Source organism: Mixophyes fleayi, chromosome 5 (genome assembly GCF_038048845.1).
Source record: "Mixophyes fleayi isolate aMixFle1 chromosome 5, aMixFle1.hap1, whole genome shotgun sequence".
NCBI classification, from domain to species: Eukaryota; Metazoa; Chordata; class Amphibia; order Anura; family Limnodynastidae; genus Mixophyes; species Mixophyes fleayi.
In genome coordinates, this window is record NC_134406.1 from 163353786 (window position 1) to 163371816 (window position 18031).

The 18031-nt window shown below is 38.8% G+C and overlaps 1 protein-coding gene across 2 annotated transcripts in view; it reads left to right on the plus strand.

Moving 5' to 3' along the window:
• Nucleotides 1–18031, plus strand: part of CDH20 (cadherin 20) — a 205719-nt gene that overhangs the window by 140476 nt on the left and 47212 nt on the right. For both annotated transcript variants that reach the window (XM_075212939.1, XM_075212938.1), the window contains one exon: nucleotides 10143–10508. In XM_075212939.1, the coding sequence (XP_075069040.1) occupies nucleotides 10281–10508 (228 nt within the window). In that variant the 5' untranslated portion in view covers nucleotides 10143–10280. The remainder of the gene's footprint in view (nucleotides 1–10142; nucleotides 10509–18031) is intronic.

The following is an 18031-nucleotide window of genomic DNA, read 5'->3' on the forward strand; positions in this document are numbered from 1 at the left end:
TTGCAAGAAGTAGACAGCAATCTAGTAAGCAGAAGAGATACTCTTCGAAAACGTTTGTGATCAATTCTCAAACCTTTCATATATATAAAACTTTTAGCAACATTTATGCCAAGAAATCAGATTCAACCATGTCAAGTTTAAGCTTAAATGGCTACACTGTATAGTATTTTTAACTTTCTTCCTTTCAAAAATTAATTCAAACTGGGACACTGGAATGTGTTCACTATTCATATTATAGAATGTGAAAATACTATATAATGTAGCCATTTATGCTCAAACAAGAGAAAAAAAACATTTATGGGGGTTTGTTTTAACGTCTTTTAACTACAAGCTGTGAATGCAAACTTCAAACTCAAACTTTCAATTTGAAATTCAAATTGAAGTTAACAGCTGAACAGCTATAAAATACACACCATGGAGGTTTTGAGATGTGTTCGTCCAAAAGATCAAGATCGTGGAGCCGGGCTGGTTTCAATGAATTTTGAACTGGCTTGAATACTTTGAGCATCTCTATTAAGCAGATCCTGCTCACAGAATGTAACACACTTAGCTGCTCATGGTTAGGCTGCAATAATATGATATACCGTATCTTTTACATTCACAAAGCACAGTACAGTGTAAATTTTAGAGCATAGTTCAGTAGTACAATACTGTTTTGAACATTTTACTGAAGAATAGATTGTTTTACCATAGTCAGCATTAGCAGGGGATGCACCACACTGAGATTTGAGAGTGGATATCAGCAGGTAAGCCTGAGCAAAAAATATATTCAAGAGAGTTGAAGTGACAAAAAAAGTTGCAGAATATTTTTGATCAGCAGATTGCCGGTCTCTCTGTACATGCCAGCTCTGTGTCAAGTAATACACACAGATGCTATGAGTGTACTTCTATACCATTTTAATAAGATATTCTATTACAAGTACGAGCTTTATAATGATCTAGTGCTTTTCGTTGTTTTTGCTGATTCTGCACATGTTCTCGGTACAATTTTTATATATACATGTTAACATTTTTAACATTTTCTGGAAATAGTAAATACATCGGTGATAGATTACAATTTTCAATGACTATAAGTATTTCATCAATACTTATTTAACATCTATTTATGTTATAGATAAGAAAATTAGGGATTAAATAAATAACTATTAAAGGAGCATAGCGCTAAAACATATGTTGCATTGTTTTGCTTAGCCTATAATAATAGTCCCTTGCCTCAGTTTTTTTTGGTGCTTTACTTGTATACTTTTCATGTATGTGCTAAAAGTGATTTTAACTGCCGAAAATACTAGTTGTCAGTTACATGGTTAGTCGATATCATTATATTATCGGTGTTATACTCATCGTGATTTTTTTGTCAGTGTGGTGTGTGTCGGGTTTGTAACTAAGACTACCAATGGCCTCTGCTGCTACAATAATTTCTTTACCTATGGAATAATCAATAAATACTTTGGTTTTCATCTTGGAGCACTGAATCTTTAGGGTTTCCTGGAGATTGTTCTCAAAGTAGTGAAAAGTGAAAACAAAAATATAGGTTAAAGTTTAAACAGTGGTTAAAAATATATATTTTTGTAGAAATAAATGTACTTGCAACTGAAATAAGATTTAAGTTATAGGTAAAGAACATATGGTCCAAATGGCATCAAGTTATGTGTGCTAAAGGAGTTAAGTTTAGTAATAGAAAATGATTTGAAAGAATATTTGTGCCAAAGTAATTTGATTAGCCTTTGTAACAGGGATTCTTCAACTTTTCAACTTCCTACCAACTAAAATCTGTGAATCTGCTTTTATTCACTTTAATAATGGTAATAACTTAAATGCAATATTTTTAATAAGATGTAACCTTCAATAATCTAATTTGCTGGCAATTAACCCAAGTTTGGCAAAAGAAAAAGGGAATCATGGGGACCACCTAAATGGCATGGGGACCAAAACTTTGGGTCCCAAATAACATGTTAAGGACCCTTGCTCCATAAGGATCTTATTTATATATTGGAAATCAGTAGCCTACAGAGACTAACAAGATGTCTTTGTCAGGCATGGTATAATATGCCTGGAGCAGAACTCTAAGAAATTTAGAAACAAGTTTATTTAATTAATTTTATCAATGGATATCATGATACAGCCATTCACTGAGACAGATTTAAGTTACAGTATAATATCTCTGAAATTCAGCGATCCTTAACTCTATTTTAATTCCTATGAGCCCTTGCCTTTGTAGATTTAAACTGACATACAGTATATGCAAACATAACCACATTAAATCTGACATTGCCTCAAACAGTTCTTGCAAAAATTATGGTGATCATGTTAGCTACATATCATAAAGAATTAAGAGCATGTTTTAATCATTGTAGATGAAAAAGTAGTTTCTACTTGACTTCTATTAGATAATGAACCAGTAGTAACAAGAACTATATAAACGTGATAATCATGTAATGTTTGAATCTAATTTCATTCTAAAGCAGTTTCTTAGAGATGCACTTATTTGTAAAAATGAGGTATTTCTTTAACATAAATCACTTTGGTTGCCTGTAAAGATGCCTGGAGTAATTTATTTTTCCCTAGGCTGTTTATTCAAGTTGCTATTAATGATTTCTTAAGTGTCATGCAATTACCATGGGAACCACAGTTCCATAACACATAATGTAGTGAGCAGAGAGTCTTTTTACAATTATAACCTTGAACAACTGCCCCTTCCTCTGCCATCACTTGATCTCCAAGGAGCTTGTAGGCGCAGACTAAGGGGTAGAAATATCAAATCTTCCAAAAAAGAAAAAGTCAATGTGTTGCCCATAACAACAGTAGTACATTCTATAAGATGATAGCTAGAAACTTATTTAGAAGGTTTGATAAATCAACCCCCTATGATATCTCCTGAGAACAAACAGAAACCAAATTCCATTAGTGAAATACTTTTTTGCAGTGACAGCCATAGCATTTTCCCATACAGAGAAATTATAGGAAGACCCTCAGTTTCTTCATCATGCTAAAAAGGTTCAAAATGTGTTGCTTATAATAACAAACTAAAAAGTCAATATAGCATTGTATTTTTAAGAGAATATTTTAGAATTATATGAACCATTCTCAACAAATGCTCATTTGTACATGTGTTGCTCCAGTTGATGACCAACAATATCATTTCTTATTTCATCAAAACTTAGTACGAATTTCAGTTTTAAATTGGGAGCAATCTATCTATTGTGTACATTTTAATTAGTTTTAAAACAACAATATCAATCATAGGGCCCAATTCAATTAGAAGCAAGGTTCCATAGAAGCCTTGCACGCTATGTCTTTGTGCACAATTATGATATAATAAAAACTTGGCAAATTTTTACCAAAACACAGTGTGTAATGCTACTACAACACCTTGTGGCTAATTGAATCAGCCCCATAGACTCATATACAACAGTACCTCTAGTTCTCTAAATGAATGGGATGGACAGCACGGTGGTTTAGTGGTTAGCATTTCTGCCTCACAGCAGTGGGGTCATGTGTTTGTTTTGTGATCATGGTCTTATTTGTGTTGAGTTTGTATGTTCTCCCCGTATTTGCTTGGGTTTCCTCTGGGTTCTACGGTTTATTAGAAGCTGGCAAATTGACACTAATCTGTGTGTGTGTGTGTGTGTGTGTGTGTTAGGGAATTTAGACTGTAAGCTCCATTGGGGCAGGGACTGATGTGAGTGAGTTCTCTGTACAGTACTGCAAAATTAGTGGCGCTATATAAATAAATGATGATGATGATAATGATGTTGAATGGTTAACTAAATTTTCAATGGGTAATTTTTGAGCTACACATATCTCAAACATATCTCTACACAGCATGTAGAATTCTTACGTATTAGGTCCAGATTAGAGGAAAAGGCACAGTTTATGGACAGTACTTTCATACTGCAACAATCATGTTGTTGAACACACAGTATAACCATTTACTAATTTTTCATATTGATAATAAAAGTACAATTCAGCATAATGAGAAATTATTAATTGCTAAGTACATTTACAGCACAATATTACTAGATTAACTCACACAATGTACTGTACAGAATTTACCAAGAAATGCCTAGTTAAGGATTCAGACAGGTGCACATATGATCCAGAGGGGATGAGCACAAATCTTAATACCAATTCACATACAATGAGTACCATATTGAATTGGGAAGAACAATATGTGCCATCCAAGTCCCCAGTTAATGTCTAAGGGTCAATGAGCACAATAAAATGTATTTAGTGCTTTAACACATTATGACACAATTAGCTTATTCACAAGAATATTACCCGTACTCACTACCCAAATCTGCACAACAAAAGGCAAAGACATTTTTTTAGATTATGTCAGAAAAAATGCTGCAGAATTTCATTCCACTTTGTTTAATTGAATTACAAAGGGTGGATGGAAATGCTTAGTGCCTTTGGCACTCCAACCTAGCTTTCGTTACACTTTGATTGCATTTACTTAAGCATGTTTTATGTTCATATAGGGCAAAGACACATATCATTATGCTGATTAACTGCATACAACTAGATGTGTTAACATCATGTGTGTCATCATCTGAAAATGTTGAAACAGTAGAAAAACACACACACATATACACACACACATATATATATATATATATATATATATATATATATATATATGCGCTTGATACTTTTTAAACTAGTAAAGAGGATATTTAGTAGATAAAGAAGAATAGAGAATATTCATAGGTTACATGTCACATTTTATACATAAAGTATATATATATATATATATATATATATATATATATATATATATAAAGAACTGGAGGTTGCTCAATCAATTTATAGGCTATAGCAGGTGCTTGAAAGGGTGGGGTTATCCTGAAAGGAACAAACACACAGAGAGATCCCCCAGCACACTGCCATAGCCAGCAACAGATCTGCCATTTTCGACTGTAGATAAAAATGCAAAAGTCTTAGTTGCACACATTTTCAAATGTATGTTAAAGCCACCCGCCACTCCATGGCGCTTTTGCTAATAGGGTGGTCCTAACTCTAAATAATGAGAGTCCCATATATTTGGGCCATACATATGTGTTTTTAAAAACACATATGTATGGCACCCCTATTAAGATGTTAAATTGGCAGCTCTCCTGCTACGTTTTGCTCTGTGTTCCTCTGGATCAACCCAGACAAAACTTACAGTAGGTTGACCTTCATGAACTTTTGTTTTTTTTCAACCTTGCTGACTAACTTTGAATGTAAAGCTATTAATTTTAGGTGTTATACCTCTTTGTGACTATTTATTCTTAAATTGCACTTCTCTTTAGAGACAAAAAGTTAAATTAATGAAATGTTTGTTGCTGCCACAGGAGTAGAACGTAAAAACGATCCTCTTGTCCATTTTGATTTTCTCCCCTAAATCTTTCACCCATTTAAATGAGAGCTTTATGATGGTTTCCCTTAGAATCCTTTCACGTCAACACCTGAGTGGCCAATGAATCCTGTGCACTTAGGTGCTAACTTCACTAAAAATCTTCAATATCAACCCCATCTTCAACAATTTTGCCTGTCTTTGCTTTCCCTATAATCCTTCTGCATTCAAGGTACTGGGAGGAATCAACTATGTAGTGCGGCGGTTCCCAAAGTGTGCGCCGCGGCGTTGTCACAGGGCGCCAGGAGCAGAAAAAAAACCAAAACTTACCAATTCGGCGGTGTCTGAGCCCAGCATCCACCTCCCTCCTCGCTTCTCACTGAATGTCGGGCGTGATGTCATCACGCCCGACATTCAGTGACAAGCGGCAGGAGAGAGGATGCTGGTTCCCAGCCACTGCCAAATTGGTAAGACAGAAGAAAAGACAGAAGAAATAGAAGAAAGAAGGTCAAGTATGGTAAGTAAAGAAACAGAGGGGAATGGTGATAGGACACAACAATGGAGGGGCAAAAGAATGAAGGATGGGGCAGAGTGAGGATGCAGAGGGGGCAGAGCAAGGATGTAGAGGGGGCAGAGTGATGATGCAGAGGGGGCAGAGTGAGTGCATGCAGAGGGGCACAGAGTTGTGGCTGCAGGGGCACAGAGTGTGTGGATGCAGGGGCTCATAGTGTGTGGATGCAGGAGGGCCCAGAGTGTGTGGATGCAGGGGGCACAGAGTGTGTGGATACAGCGGCACAGAGTGTGTGGATGAAGGAGGGCCCAGAGTGTGTGGATGCAGGAGGGCGCAGAGTGTGTGGATGCAGGGGGCGCAGAGTGTGTGGATGCAGGGGCGCAGAGTGTGTGGATGAAGGAGGGCCCAGAGTGTGTAGATCTTCATCCAAGGAGGGCCTAGAGTGTGTGGATGCAGGGGGCACAGAGTGTGTGGATACAGCGGCACAGAGTGTGTGGATGAAGGAGGGCCCAGAGTGTGTGGATGCAGGAGGGCGCAGAGTGTGTGGATGCAGGGGGCGCAGAGTGTGTGGATGCAGGGGCGCAGAGTGTGTGGATGAAGGAGGGCCCAGAGTGTGTAGATCTTCATCCAAGGAGGGCCTAGAGTGTGTGGATGCAGGGGGCACAGAGTGTATGGAGATGAAGGAGGGCACAGAGTGTGTGCAGCAGAAAGAGGGCACAGAGTGTGTGAAGATGAAGGAGGGACACAGAGTGTGTGGATGAAGAAGGGGACAGTGTGAGTTTGCTGCAAATTATTCTTTGACAGAAATATAATTGGAAAAAAAATATAAAAATATTCTTTTCCCTTGTATTTATGTGTATTATTTTTGCTTACAACTAAATAAGTATTTCTGTCCTGACCTAAATATTTATTACGGTTTTTTTGACCCAACTACTTATAAAACAGGACTGTAATTATTTTGGAGGGGTGCCTTGAAAAAATTATGGAGACTCTAAGGGTGCCGCGAACTGCAAATTTTGTGAACCACTGCATTAGAGGCACTGATTGAACATGGAGAACTACAACTGTCACAATGAGATGGGATCTACAGTACATGTAGATTTAAACTATACCCTGAACCATAGCAACAAATCATACACTTTATTTCATTGTCTTAGGCTGGGTACACACTACACCAAAATTCTAACACTGCAATATTTTTGCCAATTTTACAGTTATTTCTGTAGATTTTTTTATTGCCATGCTTTGAGGAGCGGTCATTTGACTTATTTACATCCCCCAAGACTGCTCTTTAGTTTAGAGGGAGGCCCCTCGGTCTCCGGATATCCCGTGGGGTTGGTGCTGCTAATTTAAGAATGGGGAGTCTTCCAGATTTTCTTGTCAATTAATTGAGACCAAATGACAGTGCCAGAGACTGGGTGCTGGTGTCGGCAGCTGTCACTGTCAGCTAAATTGTCGCTTCAATTCTGCAGAGTGCATACACACTGCAGAATTTAAACAACATTGTTCCATCATTGAACAAGATTTTTAGTTCATTTTAAAAAACTCGTTCTGTAATATTATGTGCTTTGAAATGATAATCGCTCCTCATTGCTGGATACACACTACTGGGATATTGGGCCAAACGGTTGTTCATCGTCTGACTAGCTCAATAATCGGCTGAAAACACAGCAGTGTGTACCCAGTCTTACTTGCACTAGACAGATAAACTCAAATTGGTGATTGGTTGTTGAGAATCATTGGCAACTACTCTATATTATTATTTCCAAGGACAATCCAAATTTTGAAAGCATTGTTCTTAAAGCTCATCTTTTAACACTGGCCAGCTGTACAGGAAATGTTGTATATTTAGTACCCTGCACTTAGTGTATATTCTTTTCTGGTATGTATGATCAAAACCACTAATGTTCCTCTTTTCTCCTGGAGGTATTTTTCAGTATCTGAAATTAGGCAATTTTTTTTATATTAAATCTAGCAAATGCTTACAGGTTTCTGTAGAACTATTCATTTCATAAATGACTGAATAGAACTAAATATTGATAATGTTTGGAAGCAGTAAAGTCATACATGACAACTCTCCCGGAAAGTCCGGGAGACTCCCGAAATTCGGGTCAGTCTCCCGGGCTCCCGGGCAAGCTGGCATTTCTCCCGCATCCCAATCTCACACCGAGAATCGCGTCATTTAACGCGATTCTCTCTCGGTGAATCACGCCATTTTGGAGGGCGGGAGGGGGCGGGACGAGGCCAATCGCGTCATTTTGGCCCCGCCCCCTGCTATGCAAATTACGGTTTTAGCGGGGGGCGGGGCCAAAATGACGCGATTGGCCTCGTCCCACCCCCTCCTGCCCTCCAGTCACGCCCCCTCTCCCGGGAAACAACTTTCCGGGAGTTGGTAAGTATGAGTAAAGTATATGGTGTGTTATATTTACAAACTGAAACTAATAAAGAGGAGCAGTGTGTGCATGCCTCATTCTGCTGTTTGATGTTTGGTAAACACTTTGTGCAATATATAGCAAATCTACTATCACCACTTAATCAATTACAACGTTTCTTCTAATATATTGCTTTTTGAATCATCATTTATGTCTTAATTCTAACATGACAGTAAGGGGACAGTGGGCCCTCCTTTAGTTCATGTAAATTGCAATTACATAATCTCTTTGAAAGGATGTGCTTTAAGTCATACTTGCCTAATTTGGGCAAATTCTTTCCGGGAGAGGGGCGTGATTGGAGGGCCGGAGGGGGCAGAGCACGGCCAAACGTGTCATTTTGGCCCCTCCCCCTGTGGCAACAATTACATTTTGTCGCGGGGACGGGGCCAGAATGACATGTTTCATCGCAAATCGCATCATTTTGTGACGGCAGTAGCGGAATGCGGGAGATTTGCTATCTCTCCCGGGAGTCCGTGAGACCGACCCGAATAGATGCAGTATTCTACATGGTAATATATATGAATGTCTATAGCGACTAGAGTTAATGTGCAATAAGATGCATCACAAAAAATTACATTTGTACATGACCCATTTCTGTCTATGTAGTAGTGAGTATAGTATTTCTGCAGTAACTCAATTGTTAGTTAGATTTAAGAACAGTATAAACACAAATGCCTTAAAAAGCTATTTTGTTGTTTATATCTTGTGCCATGCAGCTCTATTGAATAATAAGAAGTGGGAAGTAAAGGGAAATCGTATACATTATGACACTTTTGCAGTTATGCAGCTGTTCAGTTGCTGCAAATAAATTAAAGTTAAAATATAAGTTGTAAAATGTATTGTCGCTGTGTTGCCAAATCATAAATAACATTGCTTTAATTGCTTATCTGAGCCAGATGGAGACAGAACAAGAGAGAATGGCAGAGGCAGAAAAGGACTTAAGGGTCCTTAGACTCGGCAGCTCAACACTACTGCTATAAAAGATGTTCTGAGTGTTTTGACAGAGTAACTTGAGCGTAATGCCACCTCATTAAGTCCCACAAAATTGTGAAAGAGAAACTTTCTCTGCTCAATAGCATAGAGTGAGGTCACCAGCTAATCTGACTTCATGACAACAAAAGACCCTTGACTGATGAGAGAGCTTCCTCCATTGGAGGTCGACATTCCTTTGCCTGAACCAGGCTTTCAATCTGAAGAAAGGAAATCTGTTCGTCTGACTTGCACAAATATAACACAATGGCATGTGACTATCAAGCCCCCAATCTCCCATGTGGAATACATAATGATTAACTGACCATTGAAATCTGGGCTGTGTTACATTAGCATTGCTGAGATTGTTCTCTGTAAAGCTGCAATACAAGTGTGACAGCTGAATGCCACAGCAAGCGTAAAATAATCATTAAGGTCAGCAATGATACAGATTCACCTTAAAAATAACTCTTATATCATTTTGTGTTTCAACAAAATATATATTTAGAAAAATAGCATCTGTCCTTGGAAATTGCTTGGCAGGTATTCTATTTTCTGGACGGGAAAGCTTATATTCAGCAGTTTCAAAGGGCTTCTCAGATCATAAATACTGTATTTCTCAGAGCATGCTGTTAACTTCAGCAAATCAATAATACAGTGGAACCCTGTAGTAATCAAAGTAACCAAAGTGAACTAATCCTCCCAACTAACTACAACCCCCAGTGTGCCTTCGTCCAAAGGTACCTGTTGTATATATGAAGATAACAGACCCTTTTGTTCCTAAACACATTGTTCAATTTTTATTGTCGAGACTCCACATTTTGCAGTAGGAAATATAATTATTCTGCTGAAGATATAATTTGATCTATGTTCTTGTTTTTCTTATTCCTAGATATCTACTGTTAGGACTACCATCAAAGCCGATCAAGATCAAACATCCTTTTACTACGTGTTATATTTATTTTACTTCAAGTAAGACTTCATATCTTTTGTCAATTAAAAATAAATAAGAATAAGAAAGTTCAAAAGGATGCGGCATTTGAAGAATCATCCTAAAAAAGGATTTTACATTTACTACATGGTGCTACTAGACCTGACAAATGGAATTTTGGGATTTTCAAGTCAGTTTATCAGAGAATGGGATTATAAACCTGAGAACAAACAGTTTCTACACAATCGACTGAAGAGAAGCTGGGTATGGAACCAATTTTTTGTTTTGGAAGAGTACACTGGAACAGACCCTCTATATGTTGGCAAGGTAAGGCACTCAAAATAGCATAAGCAGTGAATGATGTGGAAAAGGCAGCAAAGGAAACAATTCAGCTATTTTTGCAGCAGTACTGAGCACATTTAATTTACTGCATATAAATAGAACTTAGATTTGGTGTCACCTTGAGATATCAGTAGATTATTACATTTGCTTTTTATGTCCAGTGAATTGAACAGAAAGCCTTGCGTTAATTATACAGTTCAAGTTTTAATATGCCAAACCTGTCTAGTTTTCCAGTGATTTGAAACACCTATTACTGCGTCTTTGTTTAAGAGAACTGTCGTATAGCAGCCTGTTTTCATGGATAAAAATAAACTTAGTTCATTTCGTGAAATGATGAGCATTATCAAAAATTTTCGTGGACAACATTCACTGTCTAAAATTTACCACTATTGCTCTCATGTTTATTACATTATTTTCAGGCTTGCTGCACATACTGAACACATTACATATAATCAAACAAAAAGTAGAGCATTTGGATGTAGTGCAAGTCACCTAAAGAAGTAGATCATGAAAAGTTCAGGAGAAATATTACAAAACATTGTTTCACTAACATAACAGTAGATATTTAGAACAAACGTCAGGAAGGTAACATGATTGAAACATCTATGAGATAATCACAGGTGTATCTGGAGATCATTTAGTGCATAAAATAGGAAGATCAGATGAGCAAATGTTTCCAAGGCATCATCCTGAATAAATTTGAAAACAGTTTGGCATTGAAGGGAAGCAAGCAGGAAGCCACAGACTAAGACATTTGCTGGCAACACATAGGTGGCTCCTGCTGCTTGGTGACAGGATGAATGTTCACACATAGGACCTGAGTCATTAAGGAACGTATCTGCCGGTTTTGTGTTTGCAAAAATCACACTGTGCATGCTCAGAACTAAACCATACGCCACAGAACACAGCGTCATCCAAGTCGGCTTTGAGCGCAAACGACACTTACTACAGCCTACAATTTATGGCAGTGAATGGGGTGGAGAAAGGGTAGATTTATGTAGGCAATATATAGTAAGGGCCTTCCTGTGCACCAACGTCAAAGTCAGGCACACACAGAAGTACACTGGTTTTCAGCCGTATCTCTTGCTCCAGCCAGAGGTCTGGAAGTCCCAAATACTAGTTATGCCGGTCGCTTATGTATGCTTAAACATGTGTTTGCAAATAGGAGCAACTGTAAAAATGTCTTTTTGTACAGTAAACATTAAGAACACCCTAATGTTTTTCTAGAAAAAAAAAACATTTATCCATCAATAATGACTATAATGTTGACACATAACATTAATTGAATATATATTTTTTTCTGTGCGTTTTATATTCCACATAGGGATTGTACGTATACTGCAGTTACTGGCTCAGTAGGGCAGAGTAAACCTACAACTGCAGTCATCACTACTCGTATCTTGAGATGCGTTCCTTGTTGACTTCGGGAGCACATAGAGCTGAGTTACGTGCAGTTAAAAACAAGTGCATGCTGCACTCAGTATGTGTGCCTTAATGACTCAGGCCCATAGTATGTAGTGAACAGAGTGATTAGATAAGGCTTGTTAGGTTTTTGGAAAGATGACCGCACAAGCTGATAATGGTGATTTGCATTAATCTTCCATCTGAATTTTTAAATATGTCAGGCATTGGTCTTGATTTCAATCAAGTAATTTTTGGGCATCACAGACATTTGCAGGCCACACATACTGTGATATTAGGTAAATTGTATAAGAGGCACATTTAAATTTGATGCAGGAAGATTGTTCTGTTAAGTGTTCCTCTATATGAATTAGTTCAGAGATCCAACTTGTTATTAGAAATGTTCATCCTCCTTTACTCAGCTTTCTGTAGATGAAGTCCAAACCCTTCTCTCCTCCTCACCTCCCTCTACCTGTCCACAGGACCCCATCCCCTCCCACCTCCTCCACTTCCTCTCTCTTGAGGATTACTACCACCTTGCCCACCTCCTCAACCTATCCCCTCCTACTTTAAACATGCTCTGGTCTCCCCATATTAAAAAAAAAACATTCTTTGACCTTCACTCTCTCTAATTACCACCCTATTTCCTCCTTCCTTTTGCTTCCAAACTTCTCAAACAGGTTGACTACAACCATATCACCTCCTTTCTCTCTTCTCACTCAATCCTTGACCCATTCAATACAGTTTTCGCCCTCTCCAGTGCATTAAAACTGCCCTCACTAGGGTCACTAATGACCTTCTTTTCGCTAAATCTAAAGGACACTTCTCTCTACTTATTCTTCTCAACCTCTCTGCTGCCTTCAATACTGTTGACTACTCCCTTCTTTTGCAAACTCTCAAATCTATAGGCCTCTGTAACACTGTCCTCTCCTGGTTTTCCTCTTACCTCACCAACTGCTCCTTTTCAGTTTCTACACATGACTCCACATCCCGCCTCTTCCCTTACCCTTTGGAGTTTCTTAAGGTTCCATTCTTGAACCCCTGGTCTTTTACCTCTACACCTCCTCCTTTGGTGTCCTCATCTACTCCTTTGCCGTCCAGTACCACCTCTATGCTGATGTTACCCAAATCTATCTTTCATCCCCTCACCTCTTCCTTTCCTTTATGTCTTGTGTCTCCTGCAGTATATCGGCCCTCTCATCTTGGATGTCTCAGCACTTTCATAAACTCAATATTTTCAAGACTGAACTAATCATCTTCCCTGCTTCCAGGGCTCTCCCACCTCCCCCACTCTCTATGTCTGTTAATAATTCTATGCTCCTTTCTGTCACTCAAGTCGATTCCTCCCTCTCATTCAAACCTCACATTCTGTCCCTCTTAAACTGCTTCCACCTCCCTGATATATTCAAGATGCAGCCCTTTCTCAGCACCGAAGCCATCAAAACTCTTATTCACTTTTATTCACTCTCTTGTAAACTAACACCTAGGGGTATATTTACTAAACTGCGGGTTTGAAAAAGTGGAGATGTTGCCTATAGCAACCAGTCAGTTTAGTAAATATATCCCCTAGACTACTGTAACCGCCTTCTCTCTGGCCTACTGGGGGCCTGACTCTCACCTTACCCCCTTAAGTCTCTCCTCAGTGCTGCTGCCTGCTTCACTTTTCTCTCCTGTTGCTTTATCTCTGCTGCCCCCCCTCTGCCAGTCGCTACATTGGCTCCCCATGGCCTACATAACTAAATTTAAACTCCTCACCCTCACTTTCAAAGCTCTCAATCAATCTTCCTCCCCCTATATCACCAGCCTCATCTCATCAAACTCCTTGCCACCCCCTCCGCTCTGCCAATGACTACCGCCTCACTACTTCACTGATCACCTCTTCCTACTCCCGCCTCCAGGACTTTTCTCGGGCCACTCCCCAGCTTTGGAACAATCTTCCACACCCTATAAAGTTAACCTCTACTCTCAAAGGCTTCAAGCGTACCCTTAAAACTTCTTTCTCTATTCAACCCTATCAGCCTTCCCTCTAAATCCCTTGTCCTGGCATTTACCCCCACAGCCCCAGTCAATACCATCCTATTTTTGTCTGCCCCTTTCCTTTAGGCTATAAGCTCTCACAAGCAGGGACCTCTTTTTTTGTGTTGTCCTTCTAAAATTACATCACCCACTGTACCTCTTGGCCTACTTCCCTAGCCCTGTTTTCCTAAGCTTAGGGCTATATTTCACTGGTTACTACCATCACTATCACTCACTGTTCCTCATATAATTTGATCTATATGTTACCTGTATATTTATTCATTTAGTATTTCTGGTCGTTGTATTTTGTTCTTCATCTATCATGTTATGTGTTATGGATCATTGCTTTCTGTATATGTCATGTCTGACGCTGCAAACCCTTTGTGGCATCTTATAAATAAAGGATAATACTAATAATAATCCCCTGTATATCTGTGCCTTGCTAATTTTGAAGTGGATTAGGATAGAATAACCTGTAGCCAATTAAAACATCAAAATAATCACAGCAACACTTATTATTTTATAAGTGCAGATCTTGTGTGAGGCAGTGACCTGCCGACTTGTGTTATTATGCTAATGAGGGTAGACCTGAATGTGACAAGAGGAATTAAAGGTACTTAAATGAGCAGGGTCCCACCACAGGACATAGTTGTGGGGTGAGACTCCTCTATACGAAATAAATGTCTTCCGTCCAACCTGTTTCAGACACGGGAGTGAATGCTTAATCCTACCAACTCTTTGAATAAAGGGCAGGTGGAAACAAGTGTAGAGTTGGTTCTGTACCTTGCCTCGGCTCCTTTCTTCTCTTTCAGAAGAAGGACTATCTCAGGGATCAAGTGCATTGTTTTTAAAACAATGACATTGAGAGTAGAGATCTTGGCTCATATACCAGTGTTATCTTGTCACATTGCCCACTACCCAGGTAGGGAAGTTCTGCTGTTGTGCTTAATTAGGTGACTTTTTTTTAATAGAAACAAGCCAGTGTTTAAGCCTTTATTTATAATATACAGGTAGTCCATCCCAAAAATAAGTTGGACATCATTGATGCAGAAGTTCTTACTCTTAAACTTAGCCACTGATATCAGATATTCTAGAGTAAATTACTCTATACAAGAGAGCACAGTTTTATATCACACATAAATAGATCTTTTCTAAACACATCAAATAAACAGTAAGCCTTTAAAAAAATGTAATGATGCATTCTAGTATTATTTTAGGAGGTTAGAGAACACAATAAAGTATCAGTCAGTATAGTTTCAGGTTATTTGCATATGACAGTTGCTGATTACAACCGTCCTAATTTCAAATTGTTGAAATGTCAGTATAGTTCCTCCTGTAATAATGAAGATGCTTCCTGCAGAGAAGGATTAGTGTGTTAGTCTACTCTGTTAAAGCTATTTATTCCTGAATACATGAATTAATGATAAAATTTTGCTTTGTATTTCCTAGTAAGTTGTTTACAATTGGATCTTAATCCCTGCAAACAGACTAATTAAAACACTCACTTATTAAGCAACACACTACAGAAGGGAGCATTGTTAACTGTGCAGTTTCAAGTGACTACTTAGATTTTTTAAAAAATACATTAATATAGGCATCATTTACCAAAATAGCCAACATCATAGCACCTGCTGCTACATTTCAGTGCAAATTCATAACAGAAAGACCCTTTCTGTTCTGGTCTGAATCAGTAAAACTGTGTGTTGCAGACCAAGGCACACTATACATTTTGGATGAGCTTTAGGTGTAGATTTACTAATCTGAGGGTTGTTCAAACCAGAGATTTCCTGGCGCTTGGATGTGTGGTATGTAAACCAAGTAGTTTAAACCTTTGTCCCGATTTTTATACATGAGAGGTATACAAACCACCCCATGTATTTAGCAGATGGTTCCATAATAATTTAATAAAGCAAAATATGTCCCCTCTTTCATTTCCTAACAGCCTAGCCTACTCATCATTGGACCCTGTCTTCTAAGGGAGGCCTAAACAAACGTTGGCTTCCTACACTTAGAGATGACCAGCCCAATGCCAAATAGCACTGGGCACCCTGGTACCTCTGGCTGGTGGGTACCTGGGAAGAAATATTAACATGTAGTGCAAGCATTTGTGGCCCAACAAGTGGCAGCATGCACATGGACGACAGTGCATTCTCTCCCTTTCTATATATTTATATAATAGTTGTGCCCCATTTCTATACATATTATATATAAAATTTATTGGTCTGTTTGTTTGTCTGTCCGGTTATGTATTCGGGCACCGCTGCATCGGGATGAAACCAATGTGAGGTGGTCCAGTTAGATCATGGCCAGGTTTTAGGATGGTTCGGGTCCCGGTCGGACTTCCCATCCTATATTTGCTTTTTCACAAACTTAGAAAAGGATGTTTGTGGGCTGTTTCATGTTCTAGTTGGAGGTCAGACACCTTGTCATTGTTTCAGTCTCAGACTGTGTGCTGACCATACTACAATACCATACAGCCAGTGAAGGACATCAGTTGAAGCACATCTGTACAGCAACTGAAATTCATATAATTTTATTATAATAATAATATATTGAGTACTGGTTATTCTTTTATTTGTCCACTGGTTAGTGGATAGCACACTGATAATTACTATGATAATTTTTCTGCCCTTGCTCTGAGGCATTTCATATTTTCCAGCGACAAAACAGCAAAAAAGCATAGTAAAAACAGATTGAAGAGCAACCCTCTCCTCCAGTAGCGCAACTGACATCAGAAGGCTTTAATGTCCATGTTTTTACAAATATAAAGAGCCAACAATAGCACCATTGGAAAAGAAAAACAAGAATTTCAGGAGAATCAAGTGTCATAGCAAGAGTCAGATTAGTGGCTCCCAATCCCAATTTAGTATTGTTTTGTCTGGTAGTGGTGATGCTGATATTGGTACAATTAGGAAGTGTCCAGAGGTAGCAAAGGGAAAAGTAACAATAACAAATGGCGAGTCCCAGGTCACTGCAAGTTGGTTATGTAGCGGTAAACAATGGAATGATTATCATGGCTGCAATCAGAGCTGGATTAAGGCTTCGGGGGGCCCGGGGCACTTAAGACAGGGGGGCCCCTAAGATCTTAAATTAAGGGCATAGTGACACATCCTGCATTTCATCACCTACAGCCCACAGTATGACACTTACAGCTCTCCCAGAGGGCTCGATTAGGTTGTCTGCATAAGAAAAATCATTGCTTCCACAAACTAAAATACTGTACATTAAAACAATCATCAAAACACCACATTAAAATGGGTATTGACACCACACATTAAAACTAGCAATTGATAACGTACACTAAAACTAGCAATGATACCGCACGCTAAAACTAGCAATGATACTGCACTTCAAACATAAAATTTATAATGCACATTAAAACTAGCAATGATACCGCAAATTAAAATACCATTGATAATGCATCATTGGGCATGGCTAGGCCACCCTCCTACAGACAAAAAAACTGCATTGTTGTGTACACCATTGAACAGTCACCAAAAATTGGGATTGTCCCACTAGAATCACAACATTTCACAGACTTTGCTGCTCTCTCCTACCTGTTCTTCTCACTTTCACCACCTGTGCTGCAGGTTTCTTTAGTTGCGGCTTTTCTGGATCCTGGAATGTTAGGGGCCCTATTTGAAAAAAAAATGGGTACATTTAGAAAATTACAGCCACCCCCGGCGTTAAATCAGTACCACCCATGATTAATAATTAGGCCTTTCTCCAGCCCCAACATTAAAATAATAGTATTCAAATTAAATAAATAAACCTATTTCCCTCCCTATAAACAGCCCCAGCAATAAATTAATAGTATTTACATTTCAGAAATATACCTATTTCCCGCAACCGTCACTGCCATTAAATAATTCATAGGCACATTTAATAAAGGGACCTCATTCTCCCCAAACCACCCCATCTTAAATTAATTGTCCCCACTATTGTGTCTCCCCCCTTTTTCTCCATACTGTGCCTCTCTTCTCCCCCTTTTACCTCCATACTGTGCCTCTCTTCTCCCCCTTTTACCTCCATACTGTGCCTCTCTTCTCCCCCTTTTACCTCCATACTGTCCCTCTCTTCTCCCCCTTTTA